At 40.7% G+C, this 22,259-nt stretch overlaps 1 protein-coding gene across 1 annotated transcript in view; it reads left to right on the top strand.

Annotated features, from left to right (window-relative positions):
• Nucleotides 1–22,259, top strand: part of CCDC93 (coiled-coil domain containing 93) — a 91,544-nt gene that overhangs the window by 20,088 nt on the left and 49,197 nt on the right. The window contains exons 6-11 of the mRNA XM_037523248.2: nucleotides 310–366; nucleotides 7,198–7,298; nucleotides 12,921–12,957; nucleotides 17,629–17,721; nucleotides 18,009–18,059; nucleotides 18,825–18,911. Coding sequence (XP_037379145.1) covers nucleotides 310–366; nucleotides 7,198–7,298; nucleotides 12,921–12,957; nucleotides 17,629–17,721; nucleotides 18,009–18,059; nucleotides 18,825–18,911 — 426 coding nt within the window. The remainder of the gene's footprint in view (nucleotides 1–309; nucleotides 367–7,197; nucleotides 7,299–12,920; nucleotides 12,958–17,628; nucleotides 17,722–18,008; nucleotides 18,060–18,824; nucleotides 18,912–22,259) is intronic.

Raw genomic sequence — 22,259 nt, 5'->3', positions numbered from 1 at the left:
CTGAGGCTTGAAGGTTAGGTAACTTGCTCGATGTTTCAGAGTTCAGGATTTGGAATGAGAACTCTTGCTTTCAGCACCACACTCTGTGATCCCCCTTTTTCTTACTGACTCTAGGGACTTGTTTTGGAGCCCTCTACAGAGGCCCTACAGCTTTTTCCCATGCAAAATATATCCTAATTTTTGAGAAAATTGAGACTTTCTCCACCAGAGTTGTGATGAGAATTCAATTTATAAGGCAGATTTCTGAGCAGTCCAGTTGAGTTTCAGTCTTCATACAGAATTTGTTAACCCCTGTATTTTGTCTTGCAGGATGATGACTTCATGAAGAGAAAAGAAAAGGCCCTCAAGACAGTGGTTGATCTCTCAGTAAGTTCCTCTGCCCATGTTTTTCTGTACAAGAGGTAGGTTCATAGCTTCCCAGTGGGCTTTTGATTTAATCAAAAGACTGCTCCCTGAGGTCTCCATCTGCTGGGGTTACCCAGGATCTGGCCTTGGATGTGAGAGATCCTGCCTGCCTCTTGTGCTCAGTACCAGGACACCAGCATTCATGGGTAGAACTTGCCACAACTACTGCCCTGGAGTTTTGTTCGTTTCACTTTTAAGGAAGAAATATTTCAAATCCTTTCTCATGTCTGCCAGTAGCAGGTAAACCTTGAATAGGTACAAAGAACAGATAATGAACTGGAGATGGTAAGTTGAGGTAACCACCCACCCCCACATGGCCTGGAGAGGCAGAGTAGTCTCTGAGTTTTGTATGGGGAGCTCTGTGATAGACTTTTTTATTTCACTTATTTGTAATATAAGGAGAAGACCCGTCCCTTAGTAAAGGGAATAATATCTTTCCTAAATGACCAGGGGCTATGACTGGAGAAGTACCAACACCTGCTGTGTTTGTGGAGTCAGATGTAAAATTAGAACCTCTCACTTTTCACCGGGTCTTTGATTTTGCACATATTCCTGGCATCAGTTTTGCAGCATGTTCATGACTTACTTGAGGACTCTGGGTTGTTATCCATCTGGGTCTCAGAGACTCAAAAGTAATCAGAGTAGTTGGATACCTTCCCCCTCTCCCCATCTTCAGACCCTTATGGTGACATCTGCTTTGACCTTACCACTTGAAGGCCCCTTGTCCGGCTGCAGAATGGATGCCTAGTGGAGGCTTTCGTGTTATCTTCTCATTTCATCTCTTACATGTCACCATTATGTCTCAACCAGCATGTCTTTTTTAGTATTACTTAGAACCTTTTTTTAAAAGTTAAATAATAAACATTTTCAATAGTTTTTAAAATATTTAGCTTATTCATGTCCTTAGGCATCTTTAGAGGACGATGCCAGCTCTTTGCATTTGTATTTGGTTATTAACACATTTATCTGGCTTTTTTGGCACATGATGTTTTGTTTTAAAAAAGTTATTTTCTTTTTCCTTCTGTATTAGTACTGTAGTAATAATGATGAAAAATTAGGAAATGGAGAAAAAGTGCAAAGTCTAAACCACCCATGATACCACCAGCTAGAGTTAAGCACCGATACTCCAGATAGGAAAACCAGTTATGTCTATCAGTATGCAGAATTTAAGGTCACAAAATGTGGCTCTGTAGTATTTTGTTGCTTGCTCGTTTTGCTCATCAGTATAATGGAGGCGCGCTCTCCATGCCTATGAACATACTTCCGTAGTGCTTTTAGTGACTAGATTATTCATTTGTGGTACTAATTTAACTAGCTTAGTTGTGTCTTTCTTTTTCCTTCTAGCCATTATGTAGGACATCTTCAAAGCTAAGTCTTTTATTTTATCTCTAATTATTTACTTAAAATGCATTCCACAAAATAGAATTGGGCCACAGGTCATGGGAAGAGTGTTAGTACCTCCTTCAAGATTGTAAAACAGAAAGATGGCTGTGAACTTTCTCTTTTGAGCTCATCACTTTGGATGCTCACTTTTTGTCTTGGCATCATTTTTTTTTCCCCCAGTAATTGTTCTCAACAAGTTTGCTTTCTTTGAAATGTGTGACTTTCTTGACTTCTGCATACCTCCTTTTTACAAAATAGCTAGCTGCTTTATAGAAGCCCTGCTTGAAGGAGGTGGTATTTTCAAAGGACATAGGAAAACTATATTACAGCCACCCAGGAAGGCTGGACACCTCTTACCACCTTCAGGTCTTGAATCACAGTCATAATGGTTCATTTGTCTTGCTTGATATGCGGTAATACAGTTCACTGCCGCCTTTTCTGAGCTGTCAGCCTTCTGTAATCATGAAGTATCTGTCCTGTGCATTAAGGTTAGAGGATCCATATACGCATTTACTGTTGCTTGAGCATTTTTGGGTAATGTTTAGAATTTTGAATGAGAATAGAAAATAGAACAAACACAGAAAAGACTTCTTTGAGCTTCTAGTCTAGTCGAAAGGAAATGCTTTGTTGAAGTGGTAAATTGAATCACCTAAGACACTTAACTGGTGAATTGAATCACCCATGCCACTTAAAATCACTGCTCCAGTGTTTCTTCCATAGTTAATGCTGTGAGGACACCCTTTTCACCTAGCAAATAAAACGTGAATTTGAGGACATAAGTAAAACAATATTTGTACACTTTATTAGTAGTAAAACATATACGTAATATGCATGTGAAAAACCCATGTCCTAACTCTTACTCCATGTCAGTACTGTTAAGTGTGTCAGTTGGTTAATCCTCACAGCTCCTCTTACACCTGTTTTACAGGTGGAAAGCCAAAAGTTAAAGTAACTTCACCCAATTTGGACAGGTAGTAAATATTGGAGCGAGGACTAAAACCCCATCTGCTTGACTGCCTGTGTTCATTCACCAGTGTAACTGCATACTCCCTGTGTGCCAAACTGCCTTCTAGGAGCTGAGGGGAGAGCAGTGACATACCAGCTGTAAGGGAATTGGGGGCTCATCAGGTAAAAGCTATGGCCATGCCTTCGTGGTGGCATGCATGGGCTTTCTTTGGTGCTTTGACAGGTTGGCTTGCAAGGGAGGGGACTCTGTAGCATGGGACCATCCAGAAGCTTAGGCAAAAGAGGCACAATCCAGAAAGGGAAGGTGAACCTCCCAGAGTATCACAGTGGGGGCTCACATGCCTCAGTTTTGTTTTTCAGCAGAGAGCAGGGAGTTTCTGGTTCAGAGATCTTCAGGGCACCATCAGCAACTTGAATTTATCCTGTCTGGCCAGCAAGTATTAGATGAAGTTTCCATAGAGTTTGTAAAGGACTAAAATTCTGCCATTTTGGGCTACGTTTGAAATAATTGGTTGTGTAAAAATTTTGAATTTGGTGCTAGTAGCAGGCTAATAGCAGCCTGCTGTGAAGAAATAAACCAAGGAGTCAACATATAGAAGTTGTCTTTGGCTCACTTACATAACACAGAGACCTTTTTGTTATCCACCAAGTTATATTGTTTGGTACAGACGCAAGGAGACCTGAGGTAGAACTTATACTAGACCTCAGAGAACAGAGACATGCCTGCAGAACAGAATTCATATAGAGAATAGAGAAGGAAGGTTTGAGAGTGTTTGAGAGTGCCCTTGGAGAAAACCCTCTCTCCCAGCTATCTTCCCTAACTATAGACATGTTCATCTCTACAGAAAAGATTGCCATGCATCTAGCCTGTATCATGTCCTCCATTCAATACCTAGGGACATTGTTTTGTTTGTTATTCCATTAATTTGAGAATCAAACAGCAAACTGTCCCACTTAATAACTTTTTCTTATGGGATCTCTCAGGATATTGCTCTTGGTGGCCCCTCTTTACGTGGAAGGTGAGATTGTTCACAGGACTCCCAGGCTGGTGTATCTGTTAGAGTTGGATTTATGCTATTAAACCCTGTGAGAATGAGATGTCAGGGTCTGTGGAAACTACTGGAGAATGTCAGTTTCTACTGCATTGGGTGTGGTCTGGCCCAAGGGAGCTTTTGAGTGGAGAATGCCAAATCGGTAGTAGCAGTTGCACTACCTGCTCTGTTGTCTCAGAAAGTAGTCATGAGGGGCCAGGGATCAGGGCTTTGCTGCAGACGCTGCTGTGGCTGTGCCCTACACTGCTCTTCCCCATCTTTAATCTCACTCATAATCCAACTTGTTGAAGTAGCCATCCATGATTCTCACAGATGCAGGAGTTCTTTGCTTTACAGGAGGGTCACCTTCATTGTTTATCCCCACTCATGTGTCCTTTGGCATCTGCTGAGATGCATGATCAGAACCCACCATGACTAGTGATGAAAGCTGAGGTATAAAACGTCTTGTGGAGTGCTGCAGAGTCCCAGTTCTGGAGTCATTCTGTCTTTGTGATTTACTTCCTTTGTAACTATGGGCAAGCTATTTAACTTCTGTGCCTGCTTCATCATCTGTATACATGGAACAAGGATAACAAGTCTCAGAGGTGTAAATAGCAAATGGGCAGCACCCATATAGAGGAGTATGTATCTGCCTGGACATACAGTATTCAGTACATGATAGCCATTTCTGTGGTTCCCATTGTTGATGACAAACGATAAGTTGATTCTGCATACCTTTTTAAGAGCTCAATCATATATCAAGCATGAGGTGTTTCTCTTTTATTAATCTCAAGCTTTAAGTTACTGATAGAATTGTGTTACCAAGTCAGTAACTTCGCAAGATTAAAAGAACACCAAGGATGAGACACTAGGAGTATCCAATATCTATTAGTTCAACACTCATTTTACAGATAAGGAAATGGACCTGTTGAGAGGAACTGCCTTTCCTAAGATCATACAACTAGCTAGCGGTGGAGACAGGACTAGATAACCTAACTCTTGTTGGTTAAAGGGGTGATAGCAATAATTTTTTTTTATGGTTGTCATTTAGGTCCCTATTAATCAAAGTATTGCAGTAATCCACATGACTGCCTTAGATTGTATAGTGAGTCTCCTGAGAGGGTTCAGCTGAAATGACTGGTGAGTAGAACATCCACCAGGGACAATATAGTGCAGTGGGAAAGCCTCGGGACTAGCAGCCAGGGCTCAGGAAATGGACCTGTTGAGAGGAACTGCCTTTCCTAAGATCAGGCGCAGAGGACTGGGCCTAATACCCTCCCAGTGATCCTAGAGAAACGACTCACTCTCTGCTTCTTAGTAATAAAGTGGAGGTAATATGGAGGTAATAGCACTGCTTGCCCCTGCCTTGCAGTATAGTTATCATCTGCCAAAGGTGAGGTGTATATGAGTTGCTTTAAAGTGTAAGGAGTAATTACACAAAGGCCAACATTTTCATTGTTTGGCAGAATAAAAGGTCCTTGTACTGTTGGTTTCAGCTTGCTATTGTTTTGGAGTCAGTCCTGTTTTTAGAAGAATCCAATTTCTGTCTTGGGTCATTGACTCTATCAATGGTAACTAAGGAAGATAGCAGTTAAGCTCAATTATATAGTACTGCTGTAACAGTGGGGCTCAATGGAAATTAAATCGTACGCAGTAACTGACGTCATATGGGTTCATTCTATTTTTCATTTCCCCATAAATCTATTTTATGTTACTTAGAGTTTCTTATTCATGTAGACACCAGCAGCAAACTAGGGAATATTTGTGGCAGCAAATTATAAAAACAGTCTAGCAGCATTTTTTCAGACCATATTCCATTCCTTTTCTACAGAATTCTTGGGATTATTATAGTTATGTTATAGAAAGAATTTTTTTGATATGTTTGAAATTTTTCATAATAAAAAGTAAAATTAAGTAAAGTTAATTAGAATTATCAAAGAGTGGACAATTCTAATTGAATAAAAATGTCACCAGAGAAATAACACAGTAATGCTTGTCCTGGTGATGTCTGGTGGAAATTAAATGTGGTGGACTCTGGTAGTGGAGAAGCAACTTGCGTGAATAGCTGCCAACTTGTACCCAGAGCCCTGAGCAGATATCACTAAGGTATTATTTGACTGCCAAGTTGGCAGTCAGGAAAGACATTCAGTTGTAGAATGACAAGTCAGGTCATATGGGAGTAAAGATGTTCATGGAACACCTTACATGCTCTGTGCTTTGTTTAGGACACACACACACACACAAACATTTATAGTGTCAGAATGTGTCTTATACAAGATAATCTACATTTGTTGTGACATAACTAAATCATATTCTAATTAAAAAATTAGTGAAAGATTATAGTGCATTTTTGGTTTTCATTTATCTAAGGATAAATTCATATCACTTTTATAAAAATTTCATATCTCGGAAGGATTTGGTATCTAATTTTCTGGTTGTAGAACCTAAGAATTGAAATGTCCTTAACTGTTTAAGGATTTTTTTTTTTTAAGGATTCTGAGTAGATAGATAGATATCTGTAGATAACATATAGATAGATAGATAACATGTATCTGTGCCTCTGTGGTTTGTGCCTCTCTGTAATAGAAAGAGCTGGATATGTAGTAACTGTAGAAAATTGTATTTTTTCTGGAAAGTCTTAATAAATAATATAAAATGTTTGAATGGAGAAATAAGCTTTGCTTCTTTCTTGCTTCTGCAAGATTCAGTATCATAAAGGTGTTGGTTCTTCTCACAGGAATGTGTAAATTTGGTGTGATTCTAATTAAACCTCCACAGTTTTTCATAATGAACTTGAAAGGCTGATACTAGAATTAATTTGGAGGAGAAATGTGTAGGAATAGCCAGGAAATTTGGAAAAAGACAGTGGAGACTGGATAGAGCCAAAGAGATTGAAGAGGATGCAATTAGCACATGTTGCCTACACATGCCATTTCAAGTCAGGGAAGGGAAAAACTATTGGTGATGGTGGCACTATTCATTTTCCATTCAGAAAATGGAAAAAAAGTTAATCCCTACTTCTTACTACAAAAAAAAAAAAAAACCTGAATAGATTGAAAGGCTGAATTTAACTATAAAAGTAACATACAGGAACTTTGTTCTTCATAATCCCTCACTTAGGAAGTAAGATAAAACTGATGTTTGACAAACTGATGTCTTAGGACAAAAAAACACCAAGGTAAAACAGTTTTGACATTAGAATGGGTAGAAATATTTGCTACCAATATAAATGTCAAAGGAGCAGACTGCTTCCTTGAAGGTAGGCCGGGAACCCCCAGGTGCCTGCTGTTCTGCTGGAAAGCTGTACCTTGCTGCAGTGGAAGGCTGGCACTGCAGGCTGGCTGTGTGGGTCCAGCAGCTGGTCAGGAGGATAGCCTTCTCACTCAGTACCTTGTCTGCCTCATCCACCTAGGATGTTTACAAGCCCCGTCGGAAATACAAACGCCAACAGGGAGCAGAGGAGCTGCTTGACGAAGAATCGCGAATCCATGCTACACTTTTGGAATATGGCAGGTAATGGGTGCAACCCAGTCTAAACTGTCTATTTTATAAAACCATTGAAAAGAAAAACTAATTTCAATTGCTTCAGTGGGATTACCTTCATTGACTTTTATCTGCCTGAGTTTACTGTTTGTGGACTGAGATTTCCAGCATCAAAGACTGCCTCTCCCCTTCTCGGGGTGTTGGGTTGTTTGAAGCATTTGTGGAAAGTGGGATGGTTTGTCCTTTGTGCCTTGGCCATTTGTTAAAATCTTTAGGTATACTGAAGCATTGAGAACAGTTACAACAGTTTTGCTTTAAATATTGGAATAATAGTTTTAGTTTTCTGTGAAAATCTGTCCAGATTAGAAAAATGAATTTAAAAGTAGTTTTGTCACTTCCTAAAAACCATCTCTAAAATTTAAAAAAAAAAATTCTTACAGCCTCAGTTTTTACTTAACACACAAGGGAGTACTTCTCTCATTGGATTTTTTCCTGGGGTATTAACGTTCATTTATGTCCTGCATTTTCTACTTAGGGTAGCTGATGCCTTGATGTGAGTATGTCTCCTGGTGCTTCCTTCCTTTGTGCTAAGAGTGCTGTGTGCTGCTCTGCCTCACAACCTGACCCTCCTTAGGTGGCTAGAACTAACGGCTCTGCCATTAGCATCTCCCTGAGTGAGCTTCTGAGGGCTTCCCCTCTAGGTACTGCAGATAACCAGAAGGAAATTTGGCTTAGTTGGCTTAATTATATCATCTTTCAAATGGATTGCAATCACCACTTATTTTTGTTTTTTCTGTTTCAGAGGGGGTACTGTGGGGTCAGATCCTTTCTTCCTAAGTATGAAATCCAGTCTTATCTCATTCAAAGGAAGTTGTTAGTTCTAGCTCTAAACTGAGTGTAATGACTTCCCCCACAACTCACCAGTTGCTGCTGTGAATTGAACTTCCCTTCTCAGTCAGGCACTACCAGACCAGCTATGTAATTTGCAGGACCAGATATAAAATGACAAAGCATTGTCATTGTTAAAAATTATTAATGACTAATTATAAAGAATTTCAAGACAGCAGCCACAACCAAGTGTGGGTTCCTTCTGAATGTGGAACCTGGTGCAGCTGGATGGGGTTGCACATTCTAGGCACTGTGGTCGGGCCTTTCCAGCCAAGGCCACAGAGTATGGGGGGTAGGGGGCAGGGGTTGTGGTAGATTTTGTTAGTTTGTGTTGATATATTTACATTATTGTGGAGACTCAAGCATCCCTGAGGGTGAAAAGGAATCAGAGATTCAGTAAATGGTTTGCTTCACTGAGATTAAGCTGGCAATTCAGTTTTTTGTTTTGTTTTGAAATTCTCAGTTTCAAACGATCTTTTCCATGTGTTGGAGATGGTGGTTGCTCTCACATGTGGTAGCCAGGTAAATTCGGAGCATCCCTGCTCTTCCTCAGGATGGTTGTGCATTTTGATGCCAGAGTCTAGCTTGGCTTTTCAAATTTGCAGTGTAAGAAAGAACAAAGTGTCCCAATTCCAGCTGATTTCTAGTGTAGAATTTGTTGAAGGATTTTTATTTTTTTTATGAAAGGAGGTATGTTGCTTTCTTTTAGCTTTTCTGCTGAAGAGAGAGTGGTTTTGTGAGAGGTAGAGCTATGGACACTTAATGGACATACTGATTATTAGCTCATTCTCCTTTTTGAGAATGATTACGACAACATAAGGAAGTTTTTAAAATAGCTTACTCAACATCAACTGTACTGTTAAGAACTATTAAGAGCCTCCGAATGTCAACTTGAATCAGGTCTGTTGGACTCCAGATGTCATTATCATCATACAAATACTCTTTGAGCCTCCAGTGAGAATTTGTCTCTTGTTTTTAGGAAAAATAGCCCTAGTCTTTGTTGTTTAGGCTGAGACGGAATAAGAAGAGAGTAATTATTAAAGTTGATAGAGCAAATTGGATAAAACTTAAAGCCTCAGCTTGTGCGTTTTATTCCCCCTCCTTGGGAAGACCCCCTCCCCTCCTTTCTGGCTGTCAGACTCTTACCCCAGGATTCTATTCAATACTCTCCACTGTGTGAAGATTGTCCTCATTAAGTGAGGATTATTTAACACTATATATATATATATATATATATATATATATATATATATATATATGTGTGTGTGTGTGTGTATATATATATATCGAGAGAGAGAGAGAGAGATAGTGTTTTACATATATATAGCATTTGTGTGTGTGTGTATGAAGGACTTTCAATAGTTTGTCCTGCATAGTAAACAGTGAATGTCAACTCCTAGGCATAGTCATAATCATCATCTATATCATTAGCTGCAGCAGTTTTTAGTTCTCAAATCCCTTTAAATGTGACCTTTTGATTCCAGTGAGGATCCTGTCCAGAAGGTCCCCTTTCAGTTCTTGTCCCTGTATAATCATCTCCCCTACTCTAACCCTCCCCCAGCCCTTTTTGGGGAGTCTTAACCCCTCTCCCTTCCTTTCCTCAATCAATTAAGGATTCTCCTCTCCTGGCTTGGGACTCGCCCTGCCCGACACTCGCTCTCTCCTCACCATGATGAAACCCCTTAATTGCTCAAACGCCACCTAGGAATCCAGATCTCCCTTTTGTTGTCAGTGCTTCTGTTTTCATCTCACCCTCTTGATATGAGAGAAGGCGTTTGCCTCCAGGTCTGGGGCATGAGAAGATCAACTGGGTGGGGGTAGAACCAAAGCTCTATTGATTCTGTAGGACTTTAGTAGGGTGGGTAAGCCAGAGCTCATGAAAGGAAAGGTGGGGCCAAATTGAAGCATATGGCATTGCAAATTAACTGGCACTTAAGAAAGTTCAGGACTGACAAAGCAAGAGGAAAGGGAGAATTCAGGCTGGAGTATCATACCTGGGAAAGATAAGAGAGAAGTAGATGCGTGTGTGTTAGGAATAAGTTGAAGCATCTTACTGCTCTTTATAAGGAAGAGATGATAGACATAAAGGGATAGTTTCTCCCGGTGAACCCCAAACACATGCAGAGTCTCCCAGAGATCTGGGACCATTGAACAATGAAGCAGGGATTAATAGGCAGCTGAGCACAGCTCTTCTGTGTCATGGAAACATTACCACCATGTCACATGCAGATGACATCTTTAGAAATGTCAGTTGGACTCCTCATTCATTCAGCAAACCAGCAAACATTTGTTGAGTATTTATTTATATGGCAGGTACTGGAGATATAAAAGTAAGTGAAACTATACATTAATATCCATGGCAGCATTTTTCACAGTCATCAAAAAGTAAAAACAACCTAACTCTCCACAAATTGTGGAATGGATAAATGTGTTTATCCACACAGTGGGTATTATTTAGTCATAAAAAGGGAATCAAGTAATAACTTGTACTACAGTATTGATGAAATTTGAAAACATGCTAAGTGAAAGAAGCCAGACACAAAAGGCCACCCATGATGTATGATTCCATGTATATGAAATGTCTAGACTAGGCAAGCCCTTGGACAGGCAATCCATCAGTAGTTTCCAGGGATTGGCATGCAGAAAACAGCACTAACTGCTAACAGGTCTGGAGTTTCTTTTTGAGGTAATGGAACTATTTTTGAATTAAATAGTAGGAGTGGTTGCACAAAATAATGAATGCATTAAAGCACTGAAGTATACACTTTAAAATGGGGAATTTTACCTCAATTTTTAAAAGGTAGTGAGTGAAGAGTGAGTGAATTTTTAAAAGCAAGTGAAGAAAACCCCCTCCAGGACCTCAACAGATCACATTTAACATGGTTATTGTGCACTGTGGGGTGGGTGCATTGGTGGCATAAACACAGAAGCACACATCTGGGGGCCTCACATAGTTTGGGGTGGTCAGAAAAGTCTTATGAGCCTCTGTCTTTAAGGAGAAGTAGCTGAGACCCCAAATGCAATTGAATTACTCATATTTGGTTGTTTATTGCTTTATTTGGGAAATCATAAAATTCCTAGGCCTTAGAAAAGGGCATTCTGCCTGAGCAGATGTCTTCTATCCTAAGGTCTCCACAGAGGAAGGGCCCGGAAAAGCAAAAACAAAACCAAGGTACAAGGATTCCTCAGTGAGACCCTCTGTCAGTCAGAGTGCCCTGGTTGAGAACACAAAACCTTCCCATTAGTTTCAGCAGAAGGAACTGATTATAGGGATTGATGGGAGGGCTTGAGAGCTGGAATCTAAGTTAAGCCAGGGTCACCTCCCTAGCTTCACCTTAGGATTAGGCCTCCTAGGATGCCACGACGGCCTCCACACTCGGGTGTAACTCCAGCAGTTACACCCTAACTGCTGACAAAGAAACCGCGCCACTCCTGCCAAATTAGGAGGCCACTATGTGAGCTGCTGGCCCCAGAACCAAGTTGCTTCTACAGTAATCATCTGCACCAGCGCAGTGAATCTTTTGTGTCCCCCATCTCCTATCTAGCTGTTGCATATTCAGAACTCCCAAAAGAGAGCAATAGGTAAAAATTAAATAGTTTTCAGAGTCCTTGGTGCAAGGGACTGTGGAAAGGGTTTTTTGTTGTTGTTGTTTTCCAGCCTCTCTAGTGTGGGAAGATGTAATTGTTACTGATTAATACAAGGTCCTTTATGAAATTTCTCTGGATACTCAATTTAACTTTTGCCATACTCTGGGCCTGTAGATTTATGCCTCATGGACGGGCGCATGAACCAGCAGTGACTTTTTGATCTCTCCAGTCATAGAACAACCTATTGCAAGGTGATACTTTTGGCTTCTTGATTTTTGCATTTTCTGTGGCTTATGTTTAATTTATTCCTTCAACATACAATTCAAATACAAAATGTGCAAGTGGCATCGGTGCCCTCATGGAGAAGTGTACAGATATGCAAATGGCAGATGGACAATTACCATCTGGGAAGCGAGGGGACATGTACAACTGCAGGATTGGGTCAACTGGGGCAGTGTCTGCGCATAGGGGCTGCTTTAGAGAGGAGGTAACTGTGGTGCTGAGGTGTGAGGAGGGAGGAGGAAAGTGGGAGGAGTGAAGAGAATGCCCGGTGTGTGCAGAACTCCCTGTTCAGGCAGTGGGTGGAGGGGAGCAGTAAGATGAACCCTTGTTAGACAGCTCCATAGAGGAGAAGCCCAGTGAGAGTGCTGACGAGGTCCTGTTTCTCCTGAGGACAGAAGGACAGAGACCTGCCATTGATCAATGCAACTCAGGCCAGTGGGGTGCTGGATATGGAATGGGGAGGAAGAGTGGAGTGAGGTGAGGCTGAGGCCAGGTAAGAGGCCAACACATGCCGACCCAGCAAGTGAGGCACGTGAGGGCAAGAACAGAAACTCTTCATTTGTCTTTCTTACATGGTTACAAGTAACTTTAATTCCTTATAAACTATTTAAAGGTAAGTGAGTTCCTAATTCAAAGAGTAATGATGGCGCTTAAAGAGAACTCTGTATGAAAGTTCCCAGGTACAGTATTTACATGGCAAATGGAATGGCTGGCCTTTATTCAAAAACAGTAGAATCTGATCATGGCTTAGGCACTTCAAACATTGCATCTATTCACCAAATATTCTACTTTCTCTTTGGTGTGTTTCATTTCAAAATCTAACCAAAATGCATTTGACCAAATATATGTGATTTTTGAATTGTAATTAAACTCCTCTTTTTTTGTGGCCTGCAGGAGGTATGGATTTAGTCGCCAGAGCAAAACAGAAAAGGTAAGAGAGCATCAATAATGGGAGAGCATGTTTGAGAGCTGGACGTCCCCCTCCCCTTGGTCTCTCTGACGCTGTCAGGCTGCCCAGCAAGGATAGGAGGGCTCTGGGTCTTGGACAGCAGGGGCAGCAGGGATGTGCTGCTGCTCTTTCACTGCATCTCCACCTGCTGGCACCTCTAGCCTGCTGTCTCCACTAGTCATTGTAGGGCTAGAAGTGAAGGGCAACTGAAAGTCATGGCCCCAGGGTCTAATCCTTGGGCTCTAAGACCTATAAAGATGTGAAGACAAAGTCTACTCCTATGGCACTGAGCACTCAGCTGATGAGAGACCCCAGTCAGGTGTGAATAGGGTGCTGGCAGAGAGATAGAACACAGGCCTGAGTCACAGGCCTGCTCTGAGACAACCTCATGTGGGAAAATCAGGTAAGTTGAGATGGGGTTTTCGGACTTCCCATGAGTCTCAAGATTCTCCTTCGCTGTTTGTTATGATCCCTAACTGTTAGCAGCAGGGCAGGCATTTAAATCTTCCCATGTCAAACCTTTACTGTGTTCCAGGCCCCTGTTCAGGGACCTCCATGTGTTTATTTTTACTTACTCCTCTGTACAACTCTGTGAGGAAGGTAGATTACTGTTTCTCAGTTAGAAAGCTGAGATTGGAAGCGGGTCAGTGGTTTTTTTGAGATCACATAGCTCCTAAAGTATCTTTTTTTTTTTTTTTTTTTTTTTTTTTTTTTTTTTTTTAATAAATTTTATTGTTATATTCCCCATACAATTGCCGCCCCCCATTCTGACCCCAATCCCTCCCCTCCCGCCCCCGCTCCCCTAAAAGTGTCTCTGGTTCATAGTTTTTTGTTGATTTTGATTTTCACTTTCTTATAGTTTTTCATTTTCCTGGTCCATTATTTAAGTTTTCTAGATTCCTGCTATGAGTGAGACCATCCGGTATTTTTCTTTTTCTTTTTGGCTTATTTCGCTGAGCATGATCCCTTCCAGCGCCATCCATGTTGCAGCAAATTGCATGTGTTTATCTTTTTTGAATGCTGAGTAATATTCCATGGTATATATGTACCACATCTTCTTGATCCAGTCATCTATTTTTGGGCATTTGGGTTGTTTCCAAAGCTTAGCTATTGTAAACAGTGCTGCTATAAACATAGGGGTGCAGGTGTTCTTTGGAATTGATGTTTCTGTGTCCTTTGGGTAAATACCTAGGAGTGGAATTGCTGGGTCATATGGAAGCTCTATGTTTAGTAGGTCCAGAAATCTCCACACAGCTTTCCACAGTGGTTGGACCAGTTTGCACTCCCACCAACAGTGCAGAAGAGTTCCTTTTTCTCCACACCCTCGCCAACATTTGTTGTTGCTAGTTTTTTTAATATGTGCCATTCTCACTGGTGTAAGATGGTATCTCATGGTAGTTTTGATTTGCATTTCCCTGATGACAAGTGATGTTGAACATTTTTTCATATGCCTGTTGGCCATTTGCATTTCCTCTTCAGAGAAGTTTCTTTTAAGCTCTTCTGCCCATTTTTTGACTGGATTATTTTCTTTGTTGTTGTTGAGTCTCATCAGCTCTTTGCAGATTTTTGTGATCAGTCCTTTATCATTAGTGTTGGGTGCAAAAATGTTCTCCCAGTTGGTGGGGTTTCTCTTTGTTTTTGTTATTGTCTCTTTTGCTGTGCAAAAGCTCTTTAATTTGATATAGTCCCAGCTGTTTATCTTTGCCTTCACTATCACTGCTTTGGGTGATGTGTCTGTAAAGATGTCTTTGATGTGCAAATCACGTAGTGTTTCGCCTATATTTCCTTCTATATATTTTATGGTTTCAGGTCTTATGTCTAGTTCTTTAATCCATTTTGAGTTGATTTTTGTGTATGGTGTGAGGTGGTGGTCAAGCTTCATTCTTTTGCATGTAGCGACCCAGTTTTCCCAGCACCATTTATTGAACAAACTTTCTTTGCTCCAATGCATAGTCTTTGCTCCTTTGTCAAAGATTAGTTGACCATAAATCTGTGGGTTTATTTCTGGATTTTCTATTCGATTCCATTGGTCTGTATGTCTGTTCTTGTTCCAATACCATGCAGTTTTGATGATTATGGCTTTGTAGTATAGTTTGAAGTCTGGGAGTCTGATGCCTCCATTCCCTTCTTTTTTTTTCAGGAGAGCTTTGGCTATTCGGGGTTTTTTGTGATTCCATATGAATTTCATCAATAATTTTTCTATTTCTTTGAAGAATGACATTGAAATTTTGATTGGAATAGCATTGAATCTGTATATTGCTTTTGGAAGGATGGCCATTTTAATAATGTTTATTCTTCCAATCCATGAGCAGGGGATGTCTCTCCATTTCTTTGTGTCTTCTTCTATTTCTTTTAACAGTGTTTTATAGTTTTCTTTGTATAGGTCCTTTACCTCTTTTGTTAGATTTATTCCCAAATATTTGATTTTTTTTGTTTCAATAACAAAAGGGATGGTCTTTTCGATTTCTTCTTCTTCAGATTTATTGTTTGTGTATAGGAAGGCTACTGACTTTTGCGTGTTGATTTTGTATCCTGCCACTTTACTGAACTGATTGATGAGTTGAATTAGCTTTTCTGTGGAGTTTTTGGGGTTCTCTATGTATAATATCATATCGTCTGCAAATAGTGATAGTTTGACTTCTTCTTTTCCTATTTGGATTCCTTGGATGTCTTTCTCTTGTCTTATTGCCCTGGCTAGGACTTCCAGTATTATATTGAAAAGCAATGGTGAGAGTGGACATCCTTGTCTTGTTCCAGATCTTAATGGAATTGCTTTCAGCTTTTCACCATTGAGAATGATACTGGCTGTTGGCTTGTCATAGATGGCCTTTATGATGTTGAGGTATGTTCCTTGTATCCCAAGAACTTCAAGGGCTTTTATCATGAATGGGTGTTGCACTTTGTCGAAAGCTTTCTCAGCATCTATTGATATTATCATATGGTTTTTATATTTCTTTTTGTTGATGTGTTGGATAACGTTGATTGATTTTCGGATGTTAAACCATCCTTGTGCCCCTGGAATGAATCCAACTTGGTCGTGGTGAATTATCTTATGGATACATTGTTGGATTCTGATAGCTAAAATTTTATTGAGGATTTTTGCATCAGTGTTCATTAGGGAGATTGGCCTGTAGTTTTCCTTTTTTGTGTTGTCCTTGTTCGGTTTTGGTATTAGTGTAATGTTGGCTTCATAGAACGTGTTTGGTATTGTCCCTTCCTTCTCAATTTTTTGGAAGAGTTTGTGAAGGATAGGCACTAATTCGTCTCTGAATGTTTGGTAGAATTCATTTGTAAATCCATCAGGTCCTGGGCTTTTGTTTTTGGGGAGGTTTTTGATTACCATTTCAATTTCGCTAATTGTAATTGGTCTGTTTAGGTGTTCTATTTCTTCTTTATCTAGCTTTGGGTGATTGTAGAGTTGTAGGAATTTGTCCATCTCCTCTAGATTGTTAAACTTGTTTCCATATAACTGTTCATAGTAGTTACTGATTATTCTTTTGATTTCTGCTGTGTCCGTTGTGATTTCTCCTCTTTCATTGATGATCCTGTTTATTTGTGCTTTCTCCCTTTTTTCCTTTGTGAGCCTGGCTAGGGGTTTGTCTATTTTATTGATTTTTTCAAAGAACCAGCTCTTGGTTTCATTGATCTTTTGGATTGTTTTTTTAGTTTCAATTTCATTTATTTCTGCTTTGGTTTTTATTATTTCTTTTCTTCTACTGGTTTTGGGGTTTTCTTGTTGTTCTTTTTCTAGATCTTTGAGCTTCGAGATTAGGTTGTTTCTTTGCGTTCTTTCTTGTTTCTTGATGTGAGCTTCTATTGCTATATATTTTCCTCTTATTACTGCTTTTGCTGCATCCCATACATTTGCTCCTAAAGTATCTTAATTAAGAATCTGAACCCAGGTCCATATGACATCAAAGCCTGTGCTCTTAACTACTGCCTTTGTGCTAACTAAAGTAGTAAGTAGTGTCTTAAAAAGTACAGTCCTACAGCTTCAGATCTAATCTTTTTTTCATTCCCACTGTAGAGAGGAGCAGCGGGTGAGGCAGGAGAGGTCTGCTGCGCCGTGTGGGTTATCTCCCTGGCCAGGGATCGAACTCGTGTTGCAGTGACTGCTGACAGTTTCATAGTGCTGAGAGTTAACCTCTTGTACCACCGGGGAGGCCCACAAAACAGAAGTTTCACCAAGTGGTACTTAACCATTTTCTAGATGAAAAGCACTCTGGTAGATTCTGATCTGTTGTTTTTATTTAACTTATTTAGATGCTAATCATACCTGCCAAATTAATTTCATGTCCCACTAAGGGTCTCAACTGGCAATTTGAAAAAAACACTCCTTTAGCCAGTGTTAAAGGTGTTAATGTAGGGGCAGACCCAAACTAGGTATAAGTAAAACTGGCAAATATGTATGACCTGGTAAGAATTTAATCAGTGAACATTTCAGAAATGGAGCTAGGCATTGACAAAGGCCTGGAAAGCTGTAGTTGGGATAGAAGCTCACGTCTCTGGATTTACCACACTTTCTCAGAGATTGGTTCAGCTCTCCAGATCTGTGTGTTTTCTTTTATGGACTCACACCTCTTTGCAACGTTGACCTTTTTCTACTACATCTCCAGCTCCAGTGCTCAGTTGTTATTGCATCTTTCCTTTTAGATTGAGGATAAGAAAACGCCACTTCCCACAGGGCTTTCGGCTACAGAAAAATCTGATGCCCATGAAGAAGATGAGCTTCGAGCTGCTGAAGAGGTGTGTGACCCTGGTAGGCCCCCTGGGGTTTCTCTTTAAATTGTTCAAAGAGAAGTTTCACTTTCATCCCCAGCTTTTCAAAATGGCCAGGTGCCTCCCATAGCTGCTATTAGCTGGTCTGTCACACCCTTTCCAATTTCCTTTCTTTACTTCTCATGAGGCTTACCATAGGACAAGAACAAAGTAAACGACCCTTGGAGTCTACTACAAATACCTATTTAGAGATACCGTGTACGTCTTACATGGTCAGATCCACTCATTGCTCCTTCTCCCCATTCCTCTTTTAGCAGCGTATTCAGTCGTTGATGACCACGATGACTGCCATGGCAAGTGAGGAGGTGAGGTGGAGTGGTTGTGGGGGAAAGCGGGGTGGCATTGGGGATGTGGTTTGCCTGCTCAGCTCTTTGGGGCTTCCTCCCAGAAGGACTACCTTCTGAGAGCCTGGTCTTTTCGGCACTAAGTGCTTCCTGTTTCCTAGGAATCTTTCTTGTGGGAAGCTTTTTATAGAGACATAGTACTGCCATCCACAGAATCCTCTGGGGGGAAGACTTGAGGTGCCTGTAGGCGCAGGGTGTCCGTGCTGAGATGCCACCACAGGGTCTCTGGAAGAGCCGTAGTTCAGTCTTGCCTCTCTATAACCACAGGTCACACCCCATCAGAGGAGCCCTTGTCGTGTTTCCTCCTCACACTCTCTAGGTAGAAAATAGAATGCCAGGTTTATAGTTGCTCTTCGCAGAGTTCAGGGTCCGTCGGAAAGGTCTGCCAAGTGCTGTGAAAGAATCATTCCTTTTTAGGACAGAAAAGGCCTTTGAGGTATTTTAGGAGTTCTGAGCTTCCTCTTCCTCTTTCATTTGCACTCTTTTCCCTGAGAAGGCACAGCAAAGTTCCCTGCCAGCTATGTTTACTAATCATCAGGAAGAGAAACCTTGGAATAGAATAGAAAGCATGAAGGATTTTCCATGATACCCAGGCTCTGAGAAGAATCTAGATCTTTCTGATGAATACTTGAACAAAGACCAGGTTATTTTTTCCCTGGAACATGACCTCTTTGGCTCTACCGCTTGGTGTTCAGGTTTGAGCACACACCTTCCCTGTGATTGCAGAGCCGTCTCACCGCCAGCTCCGTGGGCCAGATTGTGGGACTCTGCTCCGCTGAGATCAAGCAAATTGTATCTGAGTACGCGGAGAAGGTACGTGGGGGCCCAGCTGGAGTCTTTCCTGCAGGTAATGCCCCAAGGGTTTGTTTTCTTCCTTTCTACACCCTCCGCTGGCAGTGCTGGAGTCAGATTGTAATTCATCAGCCATATATGCCAAGCTTGGCCATGTACAGTCATCAGCATTTGCCCATTAGCTATAAAGAGAAAACCTGTCTCTCAAAACAATTATTACATCTGGTAAATTGATGCTTAAGGTGCAGCACAGGCATTTTTCTTTCTCTATCGGGCTTCTTATAACTTGGGCTGTTTGGTGATTGGGCTGAGGAATGAAGCTTTGCCACTTAGGAGATAAACCCAATAGCCCAGCCAAGCCCAGGGCAAGATTTTCTGTTCTGCTTTATTAAAAGAGTATAGAATGAACAAAAGCCAGAAAGTCATATTTCAGCATTAGATTGTTTTCTATCCTAAGAATAGGCAGCAGGACCTTGAATATTTCAGGTGACAGTGATTGATCATTCTGCACATTACTAATTCTGGCCTGGCTGAGATGCAGTATGGGTGAAATCAGATTTACAGGGCATTGTTTCATCTCCTCCCAGCCATACTCATTCTGCCCTTCTGAAATGCTGGTGACTCTTGCAGCCTGCAGTTCTGCTTTCCTTGTCTCAGAAGCCTTAATGGTGTTAGCCTGCTCCAACCCTCTATCAGTACTCTTCTGAATACTACTCTGAATCTACATAGTGTAGTTGAGGAAGGGATGTCCTGTAAACAAGGGAATCATAATCTACTTATGAACACAGTAGGGGGTTGTCTCTCACCACAATGGCCTTCTAAGCATTACAGTGAGAGAATGGCTCAGAGTGTCTGGGGGTGGCGCTTTCTTGTTTCCCGCCCCTCCCCCAGTCAGTGCTTTTTAATATGTGCTTGCAAATAAACTTTCATAGGATCCAAAGTATCTCTGTTTCCATGTGCCATCTAGAAAAGGTGACAGTGGTCAAAGTGTCAACTGAGATTTGACCAGAGAAGGATTCAGATTATCCTAAAAGTACAAATAAACTAAAGACTTGAGGGCCTCCCCGGTGGCGCAGCGGTTGAGCGCTGGGTTGCGAAGCTGCCCGCAGCCTCTGCAGCGCCGGTTCGATCCCCGGCTGCTCCCCGGCCACCGGAGGAGGGTCCCACATGGCGCGCAGACCTCTCCTGCGGCCCGCTGCTCCCCTCAGCAGTGTACTTCGGTCCTTCTGCCTGCTCTGCTCCCCGCTCTGGCTCTGGTGAATTCTCTCACCCTCCCGCGCTTCTGACTGTATCCAGTGTTTGTATAAACAAATAAATAAATAAAAAAAAAAAATAAAAAAAATAAACTAAAGACTTGAAGATGTCGTTTTGGTGCAGTGATTAATTCACTTTCCTCAGAAGAAAGTGTGTTTGTTTGCTGTCAGCACATGCACCTGAGTGGCAAGAGTGAGCATCTATACCTGCCCTTATGTTGCCACATAGCATTGCTGAGTTGGGTTTTTGGAAAAAGGCACACTCACTGCTATTTCTAGAGACCTTGATTTTTTATTTTCATACTTGCCCAGTGCAAGCAGATAAGAGGGAGAGCAAGTGAGTAGACCCTCCTGTGGCTGGTAACACCCTCTCCTTCCCAGGCCTCTGCTTGTCTGGGAGTCCTGATGCTTACCTGTGTCCCCCAGTTAGCACTGTATTGTCCTGTTTCTCCCGGGGCTCATCCCCTGGACTTTCCTTCTCACCACTGTGAGAATGACACATTCTTCACTGTAGAATGACTCAGTCTTCAGTGACGCATTCTTGTATTCTTTAACTTGGACTGTTCTCTGCTTACATTCTTTTCTGCCCAAAAAGAGTAAAATTATTAATAGAAGTATTTTTGGACAGATCTTTTTCCAAGGACATACATAATTAAACTTCTCAGGGAGAATTTAGGTCAAGAGTTCATTGTGCATTAAGTAGATCATATAATATTAATGATGATGATTTTTTTAATTAAATTGCCTTTAATCCTACTGCCATATTGTGATTATTTCACATTTGCATATTATCCCCCAGTGTTTCTCTCCAGATACCTGGATCTGTACCTAGTTGTAATCATCACGTATGTATAAAAGGCAGAACAGTGTAAGGAACAGCACAGCATTATGGACTCTTATCTTGATTCATATCTGTCTCTCCTACCCTCCCACTTGTGTGACTTGGCCAATTTAGTTAACCTTTCTTTGCCCTGGTGTCTTTATCTATAAAATGGGAATGATATTGCTTTCCTGGCAGGATGTTGTGAAGTAAAGCAGTCCCTGGCACGTTACAGCTGTTCACCAATGGTCTCCTTCATTTATGTTTTATAGTTTGCGGTTTTTTTCTTGTCACATCAAACTCCCAGCATTTTCCATGTTTCTAGCCTCCACAATTATTTTAATGCTAGGTAATCCATGTCTTAATACAGCACAATTCATTAACTATTCTCCTAATGTAAGGCTTCTATGTTGTTTGTTTGCCATTGTAGATGACATTATCACAAAATCCGAGTAGTTTCTACTAAAAGCTTCCATAAGCATTGATCATAAGGCTGGGACTTCTCTGTGTTGCTTTGAAAATAAGTTGTAATAATATAAGACATGCTTATTGATATGGGTGTGGTCCCAACATTTCCAGCTCTGACTGTTCTTGTATCTCCCTTGCAACCTTAGTAACTATAAAGTGGCACCTCTTTGGACCACAAGGTTCCTTGTTTTTGTTTGCTCTTTCTGGTTCTTCTATATGACCCATCAGTTAGTTATAGCCTTTGCTTACCTTTTGAATATCTCTTTTTCTTATAAATTTGAATAGTCTCTTTTCTAGATTTAAGTATTTTGTCACTATAATGCAAAATATTGCCTAGGTTATTCTTTTAGTTTTGGATTGCTTTTTATTATATGCAAGTAATTTAATCCCTAAATTGGTCAATCTTTTTCTTCGTTAATTGTTTTCAAATGATAAGAGTCATCATTTTTCCATGCATCTGATAAATAATCCATTACATTTCAGTATACCTCTTATTACTGATGTCTGATTCCTTAACCTATGTAGAGTTCAGTTTTATTTAATCTAAAATGTGGATCTGCCTCAGTGTTCCTACTCCTATCCACTTACCCTAATATCATTTATCACATAATTTTTATACTCATTTGGAGATACTGTATTTGTGTTTTATGTCAGATTTAAGTTGTAGACTAACTCCTTGCTTTATTAGTTTATGCTTCTATTTTATGTAGGTTCCATGATAAAGTTTTGTTTTTTTGTTCTTGTTTGCTTTATTTACTTACTTGCTACTATTTTATCAATATCCTCCAGCCACACACCACTAAGATCAAGTTGGATTGTTGCTGCTTG

This window comes from Talpa occidentalis, unplaced genomic scaffold, assembly GCF_014898055.3.
Source record: "Talpa occidentalis isolate TD23 unplaced genomic scaffold, MPIMG_talOcc4v2.1 talOcc4.3, whole genome shotgun sequence".
Taxonomy (NCBI): domain Eukaryota; kingdom Metazoa; phylum Chordata; class Mammalia; order Eulipotyphla; family Talpidae; genus Talpa; species Talpa occidentalis.
The sequence above is the reverse complement of the archived record's forward strand: the minus strand, read 5'-3'. Positions and strand labels throughout refer to the sequence as shown.